A 24708-nucleotide genomic window follows, 5' to 3' on the forward strand; every position below is an offset into this window, starting at 1 on the left:
GGATGTCTCACAATACCATTTTAAATTCATTACTGCATTTAAAGTACTGATAATGAAAAATACTGTATTTCATTGTTTTCCTTAGAGTATTCATTGGCAAAGTAGCCATTTAATTGCTCCTGCCCACTTCATGTTATCAGATTCAGCTTTTAAACCCAGAAATCCTTTGAGTCACATTGTGTGCTAGGAGAAAAGATGCACAGGCTTTCAAAAATGAGTGGGATTACAGTTTAAGGCTGCAATTTTTATCATCCAATCAAATTTAAACTCTCTATAATTACAGCTAACAGTGTACTGACCTAGAGGGTAAGACACAAAGCAGAGAATATGGGAGAGAAAAAAGGGAGAAAATACCATTAATACTGATACCAAAACAAAAACCAAACAAACAAAGAAAAAATGGAAAAGAGAGCCAGATCAAGGCTCAAGTCTCACCAAAGGCCTCAATATTCCTGTTATCCGTTATTCATATTTGTTTGAATCTCTGCATATGCTGGTTATATTCTGGTGTGGAACAAGGAATTTTAAGAATTGGCTTTTGGAAGGCAAAATAGAATTACAGAATGTCAAAATTGGAAGAACATTTAGGGGTCAAATAGTTAATGCATCTCATTTATGGATGGACAAAGTCAAGTCCAGAGACAGGAGGGAAATTGTTAAATACTGCTCAATAATTTTTTAGTAGAATTAGCAGGTTTCTGATTTTGTAGCTCTTCAAAAAGGGAGCCTGTAAGCCACTGTTCTCAAAAAGTACCATTTAAAAAAAAATCAGAATTGTTGGGTTACGTGTTAAAAATAAAGATTCTTGGGTCCCATCTCAGATCTACTGAATCAGAATCTCAAAGGTAGGCCACGACAACCTGCATTTTAACAAACTTTATAATTGTTCTAACACACAAAGGTGTTGAAAAGCACTGCCCTAGACATTCTTAGCTCAAGCCTTTATACTATATCCTCACGCTAAAAAAAAAAAAAAGTGTCTTTCCAAGTATTTAAAAGAAGCAAAGCGGTAGTGGGTCTGAAATGCTGTCAGAATCCTCATGGTAACTGTACAGTGTAGGGTCCAACCAATAAAGATAAGGAAAGCTCTAGTAGTCAAGCACACTTGGGAAGCTGCAGCTGGTACAACAGTCTAGTAGAGGGCAGGCTCTTCAGCATGCTGCTAGGCATTTTTAAACTTCCTTTTTGGGCTACACAGACAAGCATACAGTAGATGCAGTTACTGAAGTTTAACTTTTCTGCCAGGACACAAAGTCTGAAAACATGGGTCTTTGTGTGTCATCATTTTAGCACTCTCCAGCCTTAGTTTTCTCCCGGATCTATCACTCACTCAAAGTTCTGCAGGCAGAATCCCTAGAGGCTCCCGGGAGACCCGGAAACCAAATATCCCTGGCCTCTCCTCGTCTGCCAAGTTCGGTGTGGGACCCCCACGCAGCCGGGGCAACGCAAAGGGTTAACAGGCCGTTCGCTGCAGAGTGGCAGGGAGCGAAGCCAATCGAGTGTCTAGGCGGGCTGTAAGTCTGGTGTGGGCGGGGCCGGGACGTAATGTGCGAAAAGGAAGCGGTGGAGGCCAAAGGGGTGAGAGGGCAGCGGCGGTTAGAGGTTGCGAGGAGGCGGGGCGACCGGGAGAACATAGGAGCTTTGGTCCGTTCTCCCTGCTCTCCTTCATCCTTAGGGGTCGGGGACGGCCTGGTGCCTGGTGTATGGCCACGGAGTTACGGTGTCTGGAAACCATGCCCTGTCACAACCAGCAAGTAAACTGTGCCTCGACCCAAAACCCCGAGCTGCAGCAAGCTGGCGAACTGATCCCGGACCATGCCGGGGGAAACAGCGACTTCGCGGGCAAGCTGACTCTCCTCAGGGGGAGAGTAAGCTCTTCTAGCGTACCGGCTGAGCGGGACTCTCAGGCCTGCGGCGGCGCCACCCTCAACTCAGAGAGCAACGGTGGCACTGGCAACTCTGACGCGCCAGCCAGCGACTCCCTCCTAGGGGACTGCGAACTCTCCCGACAGATTGGGGCGCAGCTTAAGCTCCTGCCAATGAATGATCAGATCCGGGAGCTGCAGACCATCATCCGGGACAAGTGAGCCAGAGCGGAAGGGGAAGGGGAGGTGGAGGGTCTCTCAGGGGTTGGGCGGGGATTGGAAGTAAAAGGGCGAAGGTTCTTGGCCTAGGGAAGCTGGTCTGGAGATTTCGGCAGGGCATTTTCTTTGCGGGGCGGTGTCACTTGACTCAGGCCTCCTACCCTCTTTCCCAGTACCTGTGTTTAACATCGCTTTGTGTAGTTTGGAAGCATTTTAGGTAACCTCCTGTTTCCTCTTTGTCTCTTAAGAGCGGAATACTCAGTCATTCCAGTCAGGTAAACGTGCTGATCTGCCCTGTGCCTGTTCTCGTGGGCAGTAACCATTTCTGGGTTGTAGGTTTACCACGTGAACAGACACAGGGCAGAGAGCGTAGCCCTTTCACTTCATACTGTTTAATAGACTCCCAGTTTGTTTCCTTGTCTCCATTTCTCTCTTCTACGTGTACCCACACATTACTGAACAATTAATCTTCTTAATATACTGCTTTGATTCGCTAACTACTGTACTCAGCAGCCTTGTTTGGCTTCTCTGAGCCTACCAAATAAAGTCAGGATCCTTAGCTTGACATTAAGGCCCATCTTCGTGGTCCCTAGGAACTATTCTGAAACATCCCCACTTCTCCTCGCATCTCAAATTCTCTTTACTCCTCTGCACGTTCAAATCCTACCTACTCTTCAACATTTATCATTAAATGTCCACCTCTGCCAAGAAGCTTTCCTTCAATCATTCTTCCTCACTGACCTTCCCTGGCCTTTTTAGTGCAAGATTCACCTTCTGTTTTGTGTATTGTTGTTCGTTTCACTCTTATCGCACTTGTTAGATTTTAAGCTCCTTGAGGGCAGAAGTTGTATCTTTTACATTTTTGAATTCCAACTATGCCTTGCAAGCAATAGTCATTCAATTACTAAAAGTTCTTTGTAGCTGTTAAAGTTATATTTATGAAAGTATTTAATGGTTTTTAATGAATTAATATTGAAAACTGTGGTCACATGAACCAATAAATGAAGTAGTGATCTTAAAAAGTAGGAGACATAGGCTTGGTAGTTGTGGTGGGGGGAACTGAAATAAGACTTAATCTGTAAAACAAAGAAAATAGGATGATTCTTGTTTCTATAGAGCAAGAGTTACTGACTTTGTGTCTTGGACCTGTGCTGTCTTGGACCTTGTGCTGTACCTGTAGATGGGCTTCTGGGCTTTAGCAAACCCTCAGAAATTATCTGGGAAATGTTATTTGTATGTGCATTTTTAATGATTTTTTAAAATAGCATTTTTATTTTTTAGTATTTTTAAAATAAATTTATTTATTTTTGTAAATAAATACAAAAATATTGCATTGGGTCTTGGTTGCTGCATGCAGGCTTTTTCTAGTTGCGGCGAGTTGAGGCTACTCTTCGTTGTGGTGCACGGGCTTCTCATTGCAGTGGCTTCTTCTGTTGTGGAGCATGGCTCTAGGTGCACGGGCTTCAGTAGTTGTGGCACACGGGCTTAGTTGCTCTGTGGGCATGTGGGATCTTCCCAGGCCAGGGCTCGAACCCATGTCCCCTGCATTGGCAGGCAGATTCTTAATCACTGCACCACAAGGGAAGTCCCATAACATCTTTATTGAGCTATAATTTACATACCATACAATACACCTTTTAAAGTGTACAATTCAATGGTTTTCAAGTATGTTTATTGCTTTGCAGCCACCACCACACAATTTTAGAACATTTTCATCAGCTCAACAAGAAAACCCACACCCATGAAAAGTCACTCCCCACTTCCCTCCAACCCACCAAGAGCCCTAGACAACCACTAATCTACCTTCTGTGTCTATTGATGTGCCTATTCTGGATGTTTCATGTAAATAGAATCATATGACATGTGGTCTTTTGTGGCTAGTTTCTTTTATTTAGCATAATGTTTTCAAGCTTTATCCATCTTGTATCAGTACACCATTTCTTTTTTGGCTGAATGATATTCCTCTGTATGGATATACCACATTTTGTTTATCCATTCATCAGGTGATGGACATTTGGGTGGTTTGGTTTCCATTTTTGGCTATTATGAATAATGCTACTATGAACATTTGCATATTTGCTTTTTTATGGGGTGGGAATTCCTTCGCTTTCATTAGATTTCACAAAGGGGTCTTCCTGACCATGTAAAAGTGAACAGTTGCTATAGAACTTGGAGAGGGCATGACATTCAGCATTCATATATGACAGTATCAATACCTGATTTTACTGCATTACTCAGAAAAGCCTGGGTGGTGTAGTAAACCTGGGTGTAAGCAAAATATTTTTTTTCTTTTTTTTTTTCCTGAGTTTGGAAGGAGACAGCAGGATCCAGAGTCATCTTAGGCAAGATGTTTAGCATCTCTGTGCTTCAGCTTTATCATTTGTAAAATGAGGATGTTCCTAATATCTCATGAAGCTCCTGGAAGGCTAAAACAAGATACTGTCTATGAACATTTGTTGTGAACAGTATGCATATTTATGGCATTTCAAGCCTTTATGTTTAGATTTGTGCATGGTTCAGATTGTATCCGTAAGTGCTGGTTTCTTAAGCTTTTGGGAGACAGTAAAAGGAATTTAACTACATAGAATGCATATTCTTATTTTAAAAAATAGCACTGAAAGATCCTAGATTATTTTTATCCTGCTATGATACAGAATAGAAAAACTCACTACAGTTTTTAATAACTAATTGATGCTTATTTAGGGTGGAGACAGAGTTTTAGTTTTGTTTCTGTTAATCAAATCTGTTAATGGAGGCCTCTGTTCCTTTATCTTAAAAAATTGGCATCCCCTCACACAAACAGGACCTGTTTTATCCGGGGCTGGTGTGGAGTGCTCGTGGTTAGAGGAGCTATATTTACAGGGGTCTAGTTATGGAAGGTGCCATCAGTTATCAGTCTGTCTTCCTTGTACCCTTATGCTCTTCTCTATTTTGATGTGACATCATATATGTGCACTATGGAACTGTCTGATGATAGAGGCCATTGAAGTACTTGTTATTCCTTTTATTGTTCCTGGTCCTTAGTGTCTATCTAGTGAAGGGATTGCTTTCTGAATTGACTTTGGCATGGGGAAATGGGGTTGAGACAGAGAACTGCATGTTGTTGTAAATACATAAAGCAGGCAAGATTGAGAACATTGGACTTATTTAAAATATCTTTTTACTTATTTTTTTGAAATGTGCTGTATTTGCAGCATAAAATGTTGGTGGTATTATTGAATTTCAAGGAAATGTTTTTTTCTCTATTTGAGTATGCAGTAGTCTAAACATCAAATGATCAGATAATTTACTCTGTCACACAGGGGTCACTCATGAACTCAGGAAGAAATGACTGCTTCATTTGGAGTTTTTGTTGTTGCAGTGGATTTAAACCACACATCCTTCCCTTTCTGCCTCCTTTATATACTAAACCCAGCAAAATCTGAGTGTAATGCACTGTTCCCTTGAACACAGTTCATGACCTCATATATAAGGCAGTGCAGTGTATCTAAAAGATCATCTCCTATCCCCAGTTTTTGTTTTCTTTCGTTTTCTGAAACATTAAAGTAAAGCTGTTTCATGAGCTATTGAATGTTTCCTGTATATTTGCCCTCAAAGGGGTTTCACCATGGCCTCAGCAGGCAGCTTGGATGAAAGTTGAGCCATCTTAGAGTATTTTAGTCCATGAAATAGCGCTAAAGAAAGAACACATTCATTCTTGTGATTTTTTTTTTAAGTCACCTGGTGGGGAGACAATTAACCTCAGGATGGATGAACATCCTGTGCAGCCCTAATATGAGCGCAGCCTGATGTGATTTGTGTCATTTGGCTAGGTAGTGTTCTTAACCAAAGCTGTACATTTGAATTGCTTGGGGAGTCTTTTTTATTTTTTTTTTGGAACCCATCCTTAGAGTGGAGTAGTAGAGTAGTCTTGGGTGGAACCTGAGCACTTGTAGCTTTTCAAACACCACAGGTTATTGTGCTGTGCTCAGGCTGGGCCACTGCCTGCAGGAGAATGGCCATTCTCCCTTGCATGGTGATTTGGCTAGTTTTGGATTTAGGGTATAGGCTGAGCCAAGGATTCTAAACTAAACAGAACCAGCCTAGAGAACCTGGCCTGGTATCACCCTGAGACTGGAGGAATCTCAGAAGTGTTCCCTTCAACTTATACAAAACCAAAATGTCCACCACAGAAAACACTATGACTTACAAGTTATTTATCAATAAATCATGGACATGGTTTTGGTTTTCCATGTGAATTTTCTAACTGGCTTTTAGGCCAGGAGTGAGGAAGTCGACTTTTTATACATACCTCTGTTATAATATTTATTGGGCATATCCTAGTAATCTCTTACCAGCTAGTCTGGACTCTGGGGAGGCAGAAAGAAAGTGTGGCCTGGCACAGTACCTGGCATATAGGGGAATTAATGTTCCAATCATTATAAAAATTAATAAATCAACTTGAATGACTGAGGCCTGGGTTCTAAAGGAAACTGATAGCTTCTCTTCTTTTTCTACCTGATCTCGAATGTTTACATTGGACTCTGCTTTGAGGTGCAAATAAATAACTAATGACACTATTTTATGAGATTCTTAAGAAGGTGCCTAAGATCTGTGGCCCTGATGACTTGCACCTGGCAGGTAGTAAAAGCTATTTTCATTTTTGTTTGTTGTTTGTTTTGGTTTTCACATCAGATTAGGTTTGCTGCAAGTACTTAACTGCATTTTGTTTTTTTTTTTGAGGGGGAAGGAAGGAGGAGGAAAATCATTTATAAATCATCTGCATACAATGACAGACTGAGCTTAGAGCTTCTTTATTTTAATGATCACATAACAAAGTAGCTATGGAAGTAGCGCTTGTGTTTTCAGAGCTTCCACTAAACATTAACTCAAAGTGAAACATTCCTTTGGTTTAAACCTGCCAGAAAAGCTTATATTTTTTACTTCCCTTTAAACTGTTGCTTAAAAAAACAAACAAACAAAAAAACCAAGAACATATTAGGGCTAAAACTGAGTCCATTTAGTTCTTCCTCCTTAGCTTAGGTTGCTAGATAAATACAGGACACCCAGTTAAATTTGAGTTCAGATAAACAATGAATACTTTTCTTAGTATATCCTAAACATTGTATGGGACATACTTCTGAAATACAAATTTAACTGGGTGCCCTGTATTTTTATTTGCTAAATCTGGCAACTTTTATGCCCAGACTTAACTTCTCCCACCCCCAATGCTAAAGACAATCTTTGTGTATAATCCTCATTTTCAAAAATGAGACCTAGGACAGCAGAAGCAAGAGTAACTACAATCCTGCAGCCTATGGAACAAAAACCACATTCACAGAAAGATAGACAAAATGAAAAGGCAGAGGACTATTTAGGAACAAGGAATGAGATAAAAAGAACAAGATAAAACCCCAGAAAGACAACTAGATGAAGTGGAGATAGGCAACCTTCCAGAAAAAGAATTCAGAATAATGATAGTGAAGGTGATCCAGGACCTTGGAAAAAGAATGGAGGCAAAGATCAAGAAGATGCAAGAAATGTTTAACAAAGACCTAGAAGAATTCAAGAACAAACACCTAGAAGAATTCAAGAACAAACAGATGAACAATACAATAACTGAAATGAAAAATACACTAGAAGGAATCAATAGCAGAATAACTGAGGCAGAAGAATGGATAAGTGACCTGGAAGACAGAATGGTGAAATTCACTGCTATGGAACCAATAAATAAAAAAGAATGAAAAGAAATGAAGACAACCTAAGAGACCTCTGGGACAACATTAAATGCACCAACATTCACATTATTGGGGTCCCAGAAGGAGAAGAGAGAGAGAAAGGACCCAAGAAAATATTTGAAGAGATTATAGTCAAAAACTTTCCTAACATGGGTCAGGAAATAGCCACCCAAGTACAGGAGAGTCCCAGGAAGGATAAGGAGAAACACGCCAAGACACATAGTAATCAAATTGACAAAAATTAAAGACAAAGAAAAATTATTAAAAGCAACAAGGGAAAAATAACAAATAACACACAAGGGAACTCCCATAAGGTTAACAGCTGATTTCTCAGCAGAAACTCTACAGTCCAGAAGGGAGTGGCATGATATATTTGATGAAAGGGAGGAACCTACAACCAAGATTACTCTAGCTGGCAAGGATTTCCTGAAGATTCAATGGAGAAATCAAAAGATTTACAGACAAACAAAAGCTAAGAGAATTCAGCACCACCAAATCAGCTCTACAACAAATGCTAAAGGAACATCTCTAAGTGGGAAACACAAGAGAAGAAAAGGACCTACAAAAACAAACCCAAAGCAGTTAAGAAAATAGTTATAGGACCATACATAACAATAATTACCTTAAATGTGAATGGATTAAATGCTCCAACCAAAAGACACAGGCTCGCTCAATGGCTACAAAAAGACCCATATATATGCTGTCTACAAGAGAATCACTTCAGACCTAGGGACACATACAGACTGAAAGTGAGGGGATGGAAAAAGATATTCCATGCAAATGGAAATCAAAAGAAAGCTGGAGTAGCAATACTTGTATCAGATAAAATAGACTTTAAAGAATGTTACAAGAGACAAGAAGGGACACTACATAATGATCAATCCAAGAATATATAACAATTATAAATATATATGCACCCAACATAGGAGCACCTCAATACATAAGGCAAATGCTAACAGCTATAAAAGAGGAAATCGACAGTGACACAATAATAGTGGGGGACTTTTAACACTTCACTAATGGACAGATCATCCAGACAGAAAATTAATAAGGAAACAGAAGCTTTAAATGACACAATAGACCAGATGGATTTAACTGATATTTATAGGACATTCCATCCAAAAACAGCAGATTACACTTTCTTCTCAAGTGCACACGGAACATTCTCCAGGATAAGTCACATCTTGTGTCCCAAATCTAGCCTCGGTAAATTTAAGAAAATTAAAATCATATCAAGCATCTTTTCTGACCACAGCATTATGAGATTAGAAATAAATTACAGGGAAAAAAATGTGAAGAATACAAACACATGGAGGCTAAATGATACGTTACTAAATAACCAAGAGATCACTGAAGAAATCAGAGGAAATAAAAAAATATTTAGAGAAAAAAATGACACCTAATTCAGTACTACTTGGATTTAAATTAAATTGTTTTTTAAGTTATGAGTCAGAGGTTTTAATTTAATCATTTGAAAAGGGTGTATTCTTGTTTTAACCTTAATTACATACTCTTTACAAGCCACATTATAATAGCAGCTTCTCCATCTTGAGAAGGAAAATTTTAATGATGTTTTATGTGCCTGCCAGTCTCTTTATTTCATTATTTGCATTGTATTTACATGCCAGTCTGATTGACAGGGAGAGAACTATCATTAAAATACACCTAAAAACTGGTTACCTTTTAGTAAACGTTCCCTTATTAGAGCAAAATATAGATAATGGCTTTACTCAGGGACTTAAGAGAGCTTCAGTCTGGGAAGAACCTTGGAATACTTCACCTCTGTAAGCCTCACTACTTTCTTCACTAAAGAGGTGGTAAGAATAGAATCTACATTTTAAGGTTATGTGAGGATTAGACCAGGTAATGCATGAAAAGTGCTTAATACTTGGCACCAAAGAAGCTTTTAATAAATGATGACCTGTGGGAACGAAGGGAGTAATATATGTATAATATTACATACCTGCTGTAACTTTTGGACCTTTTAAGAAAAGCCTTCTAAATAAATCTTGTACACTTGGGTGGGTGTGTGTGTGTACAGTTATTAAATGAATTTTCTTTAAAAAAGAAGAGGAGAGGTTGTCAAGTTTATTCTGAAGAGAGAGAAGTAGCAGATAGTGATCAAATGGAAGTTTCTGCTGTAGAAATTGAAGTGTAATTGCCCCAGGAGAGGATGTCTTCCAACACACTAGAGAATCCCTCTAGTGGTGGTGATGATGGTGGTGGTGATGGTGGTGGTGGTAGTAGTAATAGCAGCAGCAGCAGTAGTAGTAGTGAGGTCTAGTAAGAAGAGGCGAGAGGATCTCTACTTGAAGTCTTAATTTTTTAATATTATAAAGACATTCCTCTCATTCCATATGTTATGATGATAAGTAAATACCTATTAGCCTTTCGGAAGAAAGGTCAGAGATTTCTCTTGATTTCATCTTCGTTGGGGTTTGCTATGGGATGTACGTGTTTTAAAATATATAAATATACAATTGCTATAGCCTCTCTGGAAATTTTAAAGTGCTTTATAGACGGTCTTAAGTAGGGAAGAGTCTGGTTTACCAAATCCACATTAAAATGAGGATTTGGCTTCTGGTATGATTCTCATTCTTTTCTTGTTTCTGTGTGAAGATCATTTTTAAAAAAATGGCTACCTTTGGCTTTCATTTTGTTACTATAGATGTGTGACACATTTGTTGGGGGGAGTGTCAAGAAAAGTATATTCTCAGATATGGTTAGGTCTGCATTGTTAATCCTGTATGGGGTTTGCACAATCTAAAAGATACTCTGCTTAACATTAGTTAGATTTCTATGCTCTGAATTATGAGCACCTGGATCTCACTGTTTAAATATTTGAATATATTTTAGAATATTCCAGGGATGTGTGTCAGTGTGTGTGTTTCTTTGTGATAATTTTGCATTAGATATTATTTGGGACAGTTATCAGATACAAGATGATTAAAATCTCTTTCAAAACTTTGTTTCCAGTATGATAGATTTTTTTTAAAAAATGGTTTTGAGACAAAAGTGAATAGAGTTATGATTTGAAATAAAGTATATGGAGTTAATAAGACCTGGGGTCTGGTTTACATTAAAACATCTTTATTAACACATACTTTAGTCCAGTGTTGGGCCTAAAGTAGGGGTCCAAAGATTATGTGCAACACGATTGATCCAACAAGCAAATATCTGTTTTATGAAACTCTAGTGTTAACAGTGTAAGGGATATAGATGTGGATATTGCAGACCACTGTGGGTTTTTTGTTGTTGCTGTTGTTTGTTTGTTTTACATCTTTATTGGAGTATAATTGCCTTACAATGGTGTGTTAGTTTCTGCTTTATAACAAAGTGAATCAGTTATACATATACATATGTTCCCATATCTCTTTCCTCTTGTGTCTCCCTCCCTCCCACCCTACCTATCCCACCTCTCTAGGTGGTCACAAAGCACCGAGCTGATCTCCCTGTGCTATGCGGCTGCTTCCCACTAGCTATCTATTTTACGTTTGGTAGTGTATATATGTCCATGCCACTCTCTCACTTTGTCACAGCTTACATTACCTCCTCCCTATATCCTCAAGTCCATTCTCTAGTAGATCTGTGTCTTTATTCCTGTCTTACATTTAGGTTTTTCATGACTTTTTTTTCCTTAAATTCCATATATATGTGTTAGCATATGGTATTTGTCTTTCTCTTTCTGACTTACTTCACTCTGTATGACAGACTCTAGGTCCATCCACCTCATTATAAATAGCTCAAATTCGTTTCTTTTTATGGCTGAGTAATATTCCATTGTATATATGTGCCACATCTTCTTTATCCATTCATCAGATGGTGGACACGTAGGTTGTTTCCATCTCCTAGCTATTGTAAATAGAGCTGTAATGAACATTTTGGTACATGACTGTATTAGAATTATGGTTTTCTAGGGTATATGCCCAGTAGTGGGATTGCTGAGTCATATGGTAGTTCTATTTGTAGTTTTTTAAGGAACCTCCATACTGTTTTCCATAGTGGCTGTACCAATTCACATTCCCACCAGCAGTGCAAGAGTGTTCCCTTTACTCCACACCCTCTCCAGCATTTATTGTTTCTAGATTTTTTGATGATGGCCACTCTAACTGGTGTTAGATGATATCTCATTGTAGTTTTGCTTTGCATTTCTCTAATGATTAATGATGTTGACCATTCTTTCATGTATTTTTTGGCAATCTGTATATCTTCTTTGGAGAAATGTCTATTTAGGTCTTCTGCCCATTTTTGGAATGGGTTGTTTGTTTTTCTGTTATTGAGCTACATGAGCTGTTTGTAAATTTTGGAGATTAATCCTTTGTCAGTTGCTTCATTTGCAAATATTTTCTCCCATTCAGAGGACTGCCTTTTGGTTTTGCTTATGGTTCCCTTTGCTGTGCAAATGCTGTGTAGTTTCATTAGGTCCCGTTTCTTTATTTATGTTTTTATTTCCATTTTCTAGGAGGTGGGTAAAAAGGGATCTTGCTGTGATTTATGTCATAGAGTGTTCTGCCTATGTTTTCCTCTAAGAGTTTGATAGTTTCTGGCCTTACATTTAGGTCTTTAATCCATTTTGAGCTTATTTTTGTGTATGCTGTTAGGGAGTGATCTAATCTCATACATTTACATGTACCTGTCCAGTTTTCCCAGCACCATTTATTGAAGAGGCTGTCCTTTCTCCACTGTATATTCCTGCCTCCTTTATCAAAGATAAGGTGACCATCTGTTCGAGGGTTTATCTCTGGGCTCTCTATCCTGTTCCATTGATCTATCTTTCTGTTTTTGTGCCAGTACCATACTGTCTTGATTACTGTAGCTTTGTAGTATTGTCTGAAGTCAGTGAGACAGATTCCTCAAGCTCCGCTTATCTTTCTCAAGATTGCTTTGGCTATTCAGGGTCTTTTGTGTTTCCATACAAATTGTGAAATTTTTTGTTCTAGTTCTGTGAAAAATGCCAGTGGTAGTTTGATAGGGATTGCATTGAATGTATAGATTGCTTTGGGTAGTAGAGTCATTTTCACAGTGTTGATTCTTCCAATCCAAGAACATGGTATATCTCTCCATCTATTTGTATCCTCTTTAATTTCTTTCACCAGTGTCTTATAATTTTCTGCATACAGGTCTTTTGTCTCCTTAGGTAGGTTTATTCCTAGATATTTTATTCTTTTTGTTGTAATGGTACATAGGAGTGTTTTCTTGATTTCACTTTCAGATTTTTCATCATTAGTGTATAGGAATGCCAGAGATTTCTGTGCATTAATTTTGTATCCTGCTACTTTACCAAAGTCATTGATTAGCTCTAGTAGTTTTGTGGTAGCATCTTTAGGATTCTCTATGCATAGTATCATGTCATCTGCAAACAGTGACAGCTTTACTTCTTCTTTTCTGATTTGGATTCCTTTTATTTCCTTTTCTTCTCTGATTGCTGTGGCTGAAACTTCCAAAACTATGTTGGGTAAGAGTGGTGAGAGTGGGCAACCTTGTCTTGTTCCTGATCTTAGTGAAAATGCTTTCAGTTTTTCACCATTGAGGACGATGTTGGCTGTGTGTTTGTCATATACGGCCTTTATTATGTTGAGGAAAGTTCCCTCTATGCCTACTTTCTGGAGGGTTTGTATCATAAATGTGTGTTGAATTTTGTCAAAAGCTTTCTCTGCATCTCTTGATATGACCATATGGTTTTTCTTCTTCAGTTTGTTAATATGGTGTATCACATTGATTGATTTGTGTATATTGAAGAAACCTTGCATTCCTGGAAAAAACCCCACTTGATCATGGTGTATGATACTTTTAATGTGCTGTTGGATTCTGTTTGCCAGCATTTTGTTGAGGATTTTTGCATCTATGTTCATCAGTGATATTGGCCTGTTGTTTTCTTTCTTTGTGACATCCTTGTCTGGTTTTGGTATCAGGCTATGGTGGCCTCGTAGAACGAGTTTGGGAGTGTTCCTCCCTCTGCTATATTTTGGAAGAGTTTGAGAAGGATAGGTGTTTGCTCTTCTCTAAATGTGTGATAGAATTCACCTGTGAAGCCATTTGGTACTGGGCTTTTGTTTGTTGGAAGATTTTAAATCACAGCTTCAATTTCAGTGCTTGTGATGATCTGTTCATATTTACTATTTCTTCCTGATACAGTTTTGGCAGGTTGTGCATTTCTAAGAATTTGTCCATTTCTTCCAGGTTGTCCATTTTATTGCCATAGAGTTGCCTGTAGTAATCTCTCATGATCTTTTGTATTTCTGCAGTGTCAGTTTTTACTTCTCCATTTTCATTTCTAATTCTATGGATTTGAGTCTTCTCCCTTTTTTTCTTGATGAGTCTGGCTAATGATTTATCAATTTTGTTTATCTTCCCAAAGAACCAGCTTTTAGTTTTATTGACGTTTGCTATCGTTTCCTTCATTTATTTTTCATTTTTTCCTGATCTGATCTTTATGATTTCTTTCCTTCTGCTAACTTTGGATTTTTTTTGTACTTTTTACTCTAATTGCTTTAGATGCAAGATTAGCTTGTTTATTCGAGATTTTTCTTGTTTCCTAAGGTAGGATGGTATTGGTATAAACTTCTCTCTTAGAACTGCTTTTGCTGCATCCCATAGGTTTTGGGTCATCGTGTCTGCATTGTCATTTGTTTCTAGGTATTTATGGATTTCCTCTTTGATTTCTTCAGTGATAACTTCGTTATTAAGTAGTGCATTATTTAGCCTCCATATGTTTGTAGTTTTTACAGGTCTTTTTCTGTAATTGATATCTAGTCTCACAGTGTTGTGGTCGGAAAAGATACTTGATACGATTTCAATTTTCTTAAATTTACCAAGGCTGGATTTGTGACCCAAGATATGATCTATCCTGGAGAGTGTTCCATGAGCACTTGAGAATAATGTGTATTCTGTTGTTTTTGGATGGAATGTTCTATAAATATCAATTAAATCTTTCTTGTTTAGTTTATCATTTAAAGCTTGTGTTTCCTTACTTATTTTCATTTTGGATGATCTGTCCATTGGTGAAAGTGGGGTGTAAAAATCCCCTACTATGAATGTGTTACGGTCGATATCCTGTTTTTTTTTGTTACATCTTTATTGGAGTATAATTGCTTTATAATTGTGTGTTAGTTTCTGCTTTATAACAAAATGAACAAGTTGTACATATACATAAGTTCCCATATCTCTTCCCTCTTGCGTCTCCCTCCCTTTAACCCTCCCTGTAGCACCCATCCAGGCGGTCACAAAGCCTCGAGCTGATATCCCTGTGCTATACGGCTGCTTCCCACTGGCTATCTACCATACGTTTGGCAGTGTATATATATATATACACTATATATATAGTGAGAGAGCCTCTCTCTCGCTTTGTCACAGCTTACCCTTCCCCCTCCCCATATCCTCAAGTCCATTCTCTAGTAGGTCTGTGTCTTTATTCCTGTCTTACCCCTAGGTTCTTCATGACATTTTTTTCCTTAAATTCCATATATATGTGTTAGCATATGGTAGTTGTCTTTCTCTTTCTGACTTACTTCACTCTGTATGACAGACTCTAGCTCTATCCACCTCATTACAAATAGCTCAATTTCGTTTCTTTTTATGGCTGAGTAATATTCTATTGTATATATGTGCTATATCTTCTTTATAAATTCATCCGATGATGGACACTTAGGTTGTTTCCATCTCCGGGCTGTTGTAAATAGAGCTGCAATGAACATTTTGGTACATGACTCTTTTTGAATTATGGTTCTCTCAGGGTGTACGCCCAGTAGTGGGATTGCTGGGTTATATCGTAGTTCTATTTGTAGTTTTTTAAGGAACCTCCATACTGTTCTCCATAGTGGCTGTACCATTTCACATTCCCACCAGCAGTGCAAGAGTGTTCCCTTTACTCCACACCCTCTCCAGCATTTATTGTTTCTAGATTTTTTGATGATGGCCATTCTGACTGGTGTGAGATGATATCTCCTTGTAGTTTTGATTTGCATTTCTCTAATGAATAATGATGTTGAACGTTCTTTCATGTGTTTGTTGGCAGTCTGTATATCTTCTTTGGAGAAATGTCTATTTAGGTCTTCTGCCCATGTTTGGATTGAGTTTTTTGATTTTATGTTATTGAGCTGCATGTGATGCTTATAAATTTTGGAGATTAATCTTTTGTCAGTTGCTTCCTTTGCACATATTTTCTCCCATTCTCAGGGTTGTCTTTTGGTCGTGTTTATGGTTTCCTTTGCTCTGCAAAAGCTTTGAAGTTTCATTAGGTCCCATTTGTTTATTTTTGTTTTTATTTCCATTTCTCTAGGAGGAAGGTCAAAAAGGATCTTGCTGCGATTTATGTCATAGAGTGTTCTGCCTATGTTTTCCTCTAAAAGTTTGAAAGTTTCTGGTACTACATTTAGGTCTTTAATCCATTTTGAGCTTATTTTTGTTTATGGTGTTAGGGAGAGATCTAATGTCATACTTTCACATGTACTTGTCCATTTTTCCCAGCACCACTTATTGAAGAGGCTGTTCTTCCTCCACTGTACATTCTTGCCTCCTTTATCAAAGATAAGTGACCATATGTGTGTGGGTTTAGCTCTGGGCTTTCTATCCTGTTCCTTTGATCTATGTTTCTGTTTTTATGCCAGTACCATACTGTCTTGATTACTGTAGCTTTGTACTGTAGTCTGAAGTCAGGCAGCCTGATTCCTCCAGCTCCGTTTTTCATTTTCAAGATTGCTCTGGCTATTCGGGGTCTTTTTTGTTTCCATACAAATTGTGAAATTTTTTCTTCTAGTTCTGTGAAAAATACCAGTGGTAGTTTGATAGGGATTGCATTGAATATATAGATTGCTTTGGGTAGTAGAGTCATTTTCACAATGTTGATACTCACAATCCAAGAACATGGTATACCTCTCCATCTATTTGTATCATCTTTAATTTCTTTCATCAGTATCTTATAATTTTTTGCATACAGGTCTTTTGTCTCCGTAGGTAGGTTTATTCCTACATATTTTATTGTTTTTGTTGCAGTAGTACATGGGAGTGTTTTCTTGATTTCACTTTCAGATTTTTCATCATTAGTGTATAGGAATGCCAGAGATTTCTGTGCATTAATTTTGTATCCTGCTACTTTACCAAATTCATTGATTAGCTCTAGTAGTTTTGTGGTAGCATTTTTAGGATTCACTATGTATAGTATCATGTCATCTGCAAACAGTGACAGCTTTACTTCTTCTTTTCTGATTTGGATTCCTTTTATTTCCTTTTCTTCTCTGATTGCTGTGGCTGAAACTTCCAAAACTATGTTGAATAAGAGTGATGAGAGTGGGCAACCTTGTCTTTTTCCTGATCTTACTGGAAATGCTTTCATTTTTTCACCATTGAGGACGATGTTTACTGTCAGTTTGTCATACATGGCCTTTATTATGTTGAGGAAAGTTCCCTCTCTGCCTACTTTCTCCAGGATTTTTTATCATAAATTGTTGTTGAATTTTGTCAAAAGCTTTCTCTGTATCTATTGAGATGATCATGTGGTTTTTCTCCTTCAATTTGTTAATATGGTGTATCACATTGATTGGTTTGCGTATATTGAACAATCCTTGCATTCCTGGAAAAAACCCCACTTGATCATGGTGTATGATTCTTTTAATGTGCTGTTGCATTCTGTTTTCTGCTATTTTGTTGAGGATTTTTGCATGTATGTTCATCAGTGATATTGGCCTGTAGTTTTCTTTCTTTGTGACATCCTTTTCTGGTTTTCGTATCAAGGTGATGGTGGCCTCATAGAATGAGTTTGGGAGTGTTCCTCCCTCTGCTATATTTTTGAAGAGTTTGAGAAGGATAGGTGTTAGCTCTCCTCTAAATGTTTGATAGAATTCACCTGTGAAGCCATCTGGTCCTGGGCTTTTGTTTGTTGGAAGATTTTTAATCACAGTTTCAATTTCAGTGCTTGTGATTTTTCTGTTCATATATTCTAATTTTTCCTGATTCAGTCTTGGCACCTTGTGCATTTCTAACAATTTGTCCATTTCTTCCAGATTGTCCATTTTATTGGCATATAGCTGCCTGTAGTAATCTCTCATGATCTTTTGTATTTGTGCAGTGTCAGTTGTTACTTCTTCTTTTTCATTTCTAGTTCTACTGATTTGAGTCTTCTCCCTTTTTATCTTGATGAGTCTGGCTAATGATTTATCAGTTTTGTTTACCTTCTCAAAGAACCAGGTTTTAGTTTTATTGATCTTTGCTATCATTTCCTTCATTTATTTTTCATTTATTTCTGATCTGATTTTTATGATTTCATTCCTTCTGCTAACTTTGGGGTTTTTTGGTTCTTCTTTGTCTTATTGCTTTAGGTGCAAGGTTATATTGTTTATTTGAGATGTTTCCTGTATCTTAAGGTAGGATTGTATTGCTATAAACTTTCCTCTTAGAACTCCTTTTGCTGCATCCCATAGATTTTTGTTCATCGTGTCTTCATTGTCATTTGTTTCAAGGTATTTTTTGATTTCCTCTTTTATTTTTTCAGTGATCACTGCGTTATTAAGTACTGTATTGTTTACCCTCCACGTGTTTGTATTTTTTACAGGTCTTTTTCTGTAATTGATATCTAGTCTCGTAGCATTGTGGTCAGAAAAGATACTTGATACAATTTTAATTTTCTTAAATTTACCAGGCCTGATTTGTGACCCAAGATATGATCTATCCTGCAGAATGTTCCATGAGCACTTGAGAAAAATGTGTTTTCTGTTGTTTTTGGATGGAATGTCCTATAAATCTCAATTAAGTCCATCTTTTTTAGTGTATCAATTATAGCTTCTGTTTCTGTATTTATTTTCATTTTGGATGATCTGTCCATTGGTAAAAGTGAGGTTTTAAAGTCCCCTACTATGATTGTGTTACTGTCGATTTCCCCTTTTATGGCTGTTAGTATTTGCCTTATGTATTGAGGTGCTCCTATGTTGGGTACATAAATATTTACAATTGTTATATCTTCTTCTTGGATCAATACCTTGATCATTACGTAGTGTCTTTCTTTGTCTCTTCTAATAGTCTTTATTTTAAAGTCTATTTTTCCTGATATGAGAATTGGTACTACAGCTTTCTTTTGTTTTCCATTTTCATGGAATATATTTTTCCATCCCCTCACTTTCAGTCTATATGTGTCTCTAGGTCTGAAGTGGGTCTCTTGTAGACAGCATATATATGGGTCTTGTTTTTGTATCCATTCAGCCAGTCTGTGTCTTTTGGTGGGAGCATTTAGTCCATTTACATTTAAGGTAATTATCGATATGTATGTTCCTATTCCCATTTTCTTAAGTGTTTTGGTTTGTTATTGTAAGTATTTTCCTTCTCTTGTGTTTCTTGCCTAGAGAAGGTCCTTTAGCCTTTGCTATAAAGCTGGTTTGGTGGTGCTGAACTCTCTCAGGTTTTGCTTGTCTGTAAAGGTTTTAATTTCTCCATCAAATCTGAATGAGATCCTTGCTGGGTAGAGTAATCTTGGTTGCAGGTTTTTCTCCTTCATCACTTTAAATATGTCCTGCCATTCCCTTCTGACTTGCAGAGTTTCTGCTGAAAGATCAGCTGTTAACCTTATGGAGATTCCCTTGTGTGTTATTTGTTGTTTTTCCCTTGCTGCTTTTAATTTGTTTTCTTTTTATTTATTCTTTGACAGTTTGATTAATGTGTGTCTTGGCGTGTTTCTTCTTGTATTTATCCTGTATGGGACTCTCTGTGCTTCCTGGACTTGATTAACTATTTCCTTTCCCATATTAGGGAAGTTTTCAACTATAATCTCTTCAAATATTTTCTCAGTCCCTTTCTTTTTCTCTTCTTCTTCTGGAACCCCTATAATTTGAATGTTGGTGCATTTGATGTTGTCCCAGAGGTCTCTGAGACTGTCCTCAGTTCTTTCCATTTTTTCTTTATTCTGCTCTGCAGTAGTTACTTCCACTATTTTATCTTCCAGGTCACTTATCCATTCTTCTGCCTCAGTTATTCTGCTATTGATCCCTTCTAGAGTATTGTTAATTTCATTTATTGTGTTGTTCTGTGTTGCTTGTTTCATCTTTAATTCTTCTAGGTCCTTGTTAAATGTTTCTTGTATTTTCTGTATTCTATTTCTAAGATTTTGGACATCTTTAGTATCATTATTCTGAATTCTTTTTCAGGTAGCTTGCCCATTTCCTCTTCATTTGTTAGGTCTGGTAGGTTTTTATATTGCTCCTTCACCTGCTGTGTGTTTTTCTGCCTTTTCATTTTGCTTATCTTACTGTTTTTGGGGTCTCCTTTTTGCAGGCTGTGGTTTCATAGTTCCTGTTGTTTTTGGTATCTGTCCCCAGTGGGTAAGGTTGGTTCAGTGGGTTGTGTAGGCTTCCTGGTGGAGGGGACTAGTGCCTGTGTTCTGGTGGATGAGCCTGGATCTTGTCTTTCTGGTGGGCAGGTCCACGTCTGGTGGTGTGTTTTGAGGTGTCTGTGGACTTATTTTGATTTTAGGCAGCCTCTCTGCTAACGGATGGGGTTGTGTTTCTCTCTTGCTAGTTGTTTGGCATAGGGTGTCCAGCACTGTAGCTTGCTGGTCGTTGAGTGAAGCTGGGTGTTGGTGTTGAGATGGACATCTCTGGGCGATTATCACCATTTGATATTATGTGGAGCTGGGAGGTCTCTTGTGGACCAGTGTTCTGAATTTGGCTCTCCCACCTCAGAGGCACAGCACTGACTACTGGCTGCAGCACCAAGAGCCTTTCATCCACACGGCTGGTTGCAGGTATTGATGTATATTCCCACCTTGAGATATTCCACTACTTTGTCTAAGTTGCCTGCTCCGGCAGCACGGAGGAAGCTTGCATTGCTGTCAGACATTTTTCACCCTTTCAGTCCAGAAATTGTGCTTGAAGTGTCTGCTCAGAAATCCCAAATGATGCTGCTGGTTGATGTGGATAATTTAAACATAAAACCATAACCCAGAATGAGAACTGTGACAGCCCCTGGTCACAAACCCGTGCGGTGTGACTGTGGGTTTTTAAGAAATGCAACCAACTTACTGTATTCTAACTGTACTTTAGTTTCTAAATTGATTTAAGTAAACAGTGTCCATCTGAAGCCTGTCAAAAACATCAGGGGATAAGTTAGTAATTACTGTTTGTAGTGGAATGACCTGGAGCAGTGACTGCTTTAACTGGAAGTCAAATAGCTATGAAGGGATAACAGTTCACATTAGGTTCTCATAGTGTGTACCTTTTTTGGAATGTAGAGAAGTACTTATCATCCAGAAGTTATCAGATGAGGCTGATATTTTTGAGGAGAGTGTGAAGATGTTACAATGTCTGTTTCTAAAGTAAAATAATGAATTTGGGCAACTCTGATCAACTAACTTAACTTTTCTATGTAATATATTTGTGTAACTGTTTAAAAATTAAAGACAAACATTTCAGATGTGTTCTCAAGATATACTATTGGTTATTTCTTAAGACAAATCCAGACTTATCTTCTCTATTGAAAAACTGTGTTCTGGCTACTTAGACAAGTTTATGTAGGTCTAGCAAATGGGGAAGTAGGCGTCAGTCTTTTTTTTTTTTGGTAGTTCGCTGACTTTTACTTCTTTGACAAGCATGTTGTGAAGGTTAATTATAGAAATGAAAGATGAAAGTGTAATATTATTAGTATAGTTTCATTTGAAAACCACAGTACATAAAGCCTGTTTTAAATGGGCTGTCTATGTGTAGGTGTGTGGATAGAGTTTTTTGAGTTTAGGGAGTATTTATATATAAAGAATACAGACTTAGGGATTTTGGAAGATGGCAGAAGAGTAAGATGCGAGATCACCTTCCTCCCCACAGATACACCAGAAATACATCTACATGTGGAAGAACTCATACAGAACACCTCCTGAACGCTGGCAGAAGATCTCAGACCTCCCAAAAGGCAAGAAACTCCCCACGTACCTGGGTAGGGAAAAATAAAAAAGAATAAACAGAGACAAAAGGATAGGGACAGGACCTGCACCATTGGGAGGGAGATGTGAAGGAGGAAAGGTTTCCACACACTAGGAAGCCCCTTCATGGGCAGAGACTGCAGGTGGTGGAGGGGGAAAAGCTTCGGAGCCATGGAGGAGAGAACAGCAACAGGGGTGCAGAGGGCAAAGTGGAGAGATTCCCTCACAGAGGATCAGTGGCGACCGGCACACACCAGCTCAAGAGGCTTGTCTGCTCACCCGCCGGGGTGGGCAGGGCTGGGAGCTGAAGCTCAGGCTTCAGTCAGAGTGCAGGGAGAGGACTGGGGTTGGTGGCATGAGCACAGCCTGCAGGGTGTTAGTGCACCACGACTAGGTGGGAGGGAGTCCGGAGAAAAGTCTGGACCTGCCGAAGAGGCAAGAGACTTTTTCTTCCCTCTTTGTTTCCTGGTGTGGGAGGAGAGGCGATTAAGAGCGCTGCTTAAAGGAGCTCCAGAGATGGGCGTGAGCCGCGGCTAAAAGCACAGACCACAGAGACGGGCATAAGATGCTAAGGCTGTTGCTGCCGCCACTAAGAAGCCTGTGTGTGAACACAGGTCACTATCCACACGCCCCTTCCAGGGAGCCTGTGCTGCCCGCCACTGCCAGGGTCCTGGGATCCAGGTACAACTTCCCCGGGAGAACGCATGGTGCGCCTCAGGCTGGTGCAACATCACGCCGGCCTCTGCCGCCGCAGGTTCACTCCGCACTCCGTACCCCTCTCCCACGGCCTGAGTGAGCCAGAGTCCCCGAAGCAGCTGCTCCCTTAACCCCGTCCTGTCTGAGCGAAGAACAGACACCCTCCGGCGACCTACACTCAGAGGCGGGGCCAAATCCAAACCTGAGCCCCGGGGGCTGAGAAAACAAAGAAGAGAAAGGGAAATCTCTCCCAGCATCCTCAGAAGCAGCGGATTAAAGCTCCACAATCAACTTGATGTACCCTGCATCTGTGGAATACCTGAATAGACAACGAATCATCCAAAATTGAGGAGGTGGACTTTGAGAGCAAGATTAATGACTTTTTCCCCTTTTCCTCTTTTTGTGAGTGTGTATGTGTATTCTTCTGTGTGAGATTTTGTCTGTATAGCTTTGCTTCCACCATTTGTCGTAGGGTTCTATCCATCCTTTTGTAAAATTTTTTTTCTTAAAAATTATTTTTTATTTTAGTAACGTTATTTTAGTTTACTTTATCTTCTTTCTTTCCTTCCTTCCCTCCTTTGGACAACAAATCATCCCAAATTGAGTAGATGGACTTTGAGAGCAAGATTTATGATTTTTTCCCCCTTTACCTCTTTTTGTGAGTGTGTATGTGTATGCTTCTGTGTGAGATTTTGTCTGTATAGCTTTGCTTCCACCATTTGTTGTAGGGTACTATCCGTCCATTTTTTTAATGTTTTCTTCTTAATAGTTATTTTTTACTTTAATAACTTTCTTTTATTTTATCTTACTTTATTTTATTTTACTTTATCTTCCTTCTTTCTTTTTTCCTTCCTTCCCTCCTTCCTTCTTCCCTCTCTCCCTCCCTCCCTCCCTCCCTCCTTTCTTCCTTTCTTTCTTTCTTTCTTTCCTTCTTTCTATTTCTACTAATTCTTTCTTTCTACTTTTTCTCCCTTTTATTCTGAGCCGTGTGGAAGAAAGGCTCTTGGTTCTGCAGCCAGTAGTCAGTGCTGTGCCTGTGAGGTGGGAGAGCCAACTTCAGGACACTGGTCCACAAGAGACCTCCCAGCTCCACATAATATCAAATGGCGAAAATGTCCCAGAAATCTCCATCTCAACACTAGCAGCCAGCTTCACCCAATGACCAACAAGCTACAGTGCTGCACACCCTATACCAAACAACTAGCAAGACAGGAACACAACCCCACCCATTAGCAGAGAGGCGGCCTAAAATCATAATAAGTTAACAGACACCCAGAAACACACCAACAGACGTGGACTTGCCCACCAGAAAGACAAGATCCAGCCTCATCCACCAGAACACAGGCACTAGTCCCCTCCACCAGGAAGCCTACACAGCCCACTGAACGAACCTAAGCCACTGGTGACAGACACCAAAAACAAAGGGAACTTCAAACCCGCAGCCTGCAAAAAGGAGACCCCAAACACAGTAAGATAAGCAAAATGAGAGGACAGAAAAACACACATCAGTTGAAGCAGCAAGATAAAAACGCACCAGACCTAACAAATGAAGAGGAAATATGATCTACCTGAAAAACTATTCCGAATAAGGATAGTAAAGATGATCCAAAATCTTAGAAATAGAATACAGAAAATACAAGAAACATTTAACAAGGACCTAGAAGAACTAAAGATGAAACAAGGAATGATAAACAACACAATAAATGAAATTAAAAATACTCTAGATGAGATCAATAGCAGAATAACTGAGGCAGAAGATGGGTAAGTGGCCTGGAAGATAAAATAGTGGAAATAACTACTGTAGAGCAGAATATAGAGAAAAGAATGAAAAGAACTGAGGACAGTCTCAGCGACCTCTGGGACGACATTAAACGCACCAACATTCGAATTATAGGGGTTCCAGAAGAAGAAGAGAAAAAGAGACGGACTGAGAAAATATTTGAAGAGATTATAGTTGAAAGCTTCCCTAATATGGGAAAAGAAATAGTTAATCAAGTCCAGGAAGCACAGAGAGTCCCATACAGGATAAATCCAAGGAGCAACACGCCAAGACACATATTAATAAAACTGTCAAAAATTAAATACAAAGAAAACATATTAAAAGCAGAAAGGGAAAAACAACAAATAACACACAAGGGAATCCCCATAAGGGTAACAGCTGATCTCTCAGCAGAAACCCTACAAGCCAGAAGGGAGTGGCAGGACATACTGAAAGTGATGAAGGAGAAAAACCTGCAACCAAGACTACGCCAGCCAGCAAGGATCTCATTCAGATTTGATGGAGAAATTAAAACCTTTACGGACAAGCAAAACCTGAGAG

General features: G+C 38.8%; 1 protein-coding gene across 1 annotated transcript in view; it reads left to right on the top strand.

Moving 5' to 3' along the window:
* The first annotated feature begins 1703 nt into the window (after positions 1-1703).
* UPRT (uracil phosphoribosyltransferase homolog) overlaps positions 1704-24708 on the top strand; it is a 38726-nt gene continuing 15721 nt past the window's right edge. Inside the window, exon 1 of the mRNA XM_065901281.1 lies at positions 1704-2083. Coding sequence (XP_065757353.1) covers positions 1704-2083 — 380 coding nt within the window. The remainder of the gene's footprint in view (positions 2084-24708) is intronic.

The sequence above is a fragment of the Phocoena phocoena genome, chromosome X, assembly GCF_963924675.1.
Source record: "Phocoena phocoena chromosome X, mPhoPho1.1, whole genome shotgun sequence".
Classification (NCBI taxonomy): Eukaryota; Metazoa; Chordata; class Mammalia; order Artiodactyla; family Phocoenidae; genus Phocoena; species Phocoena phocoena.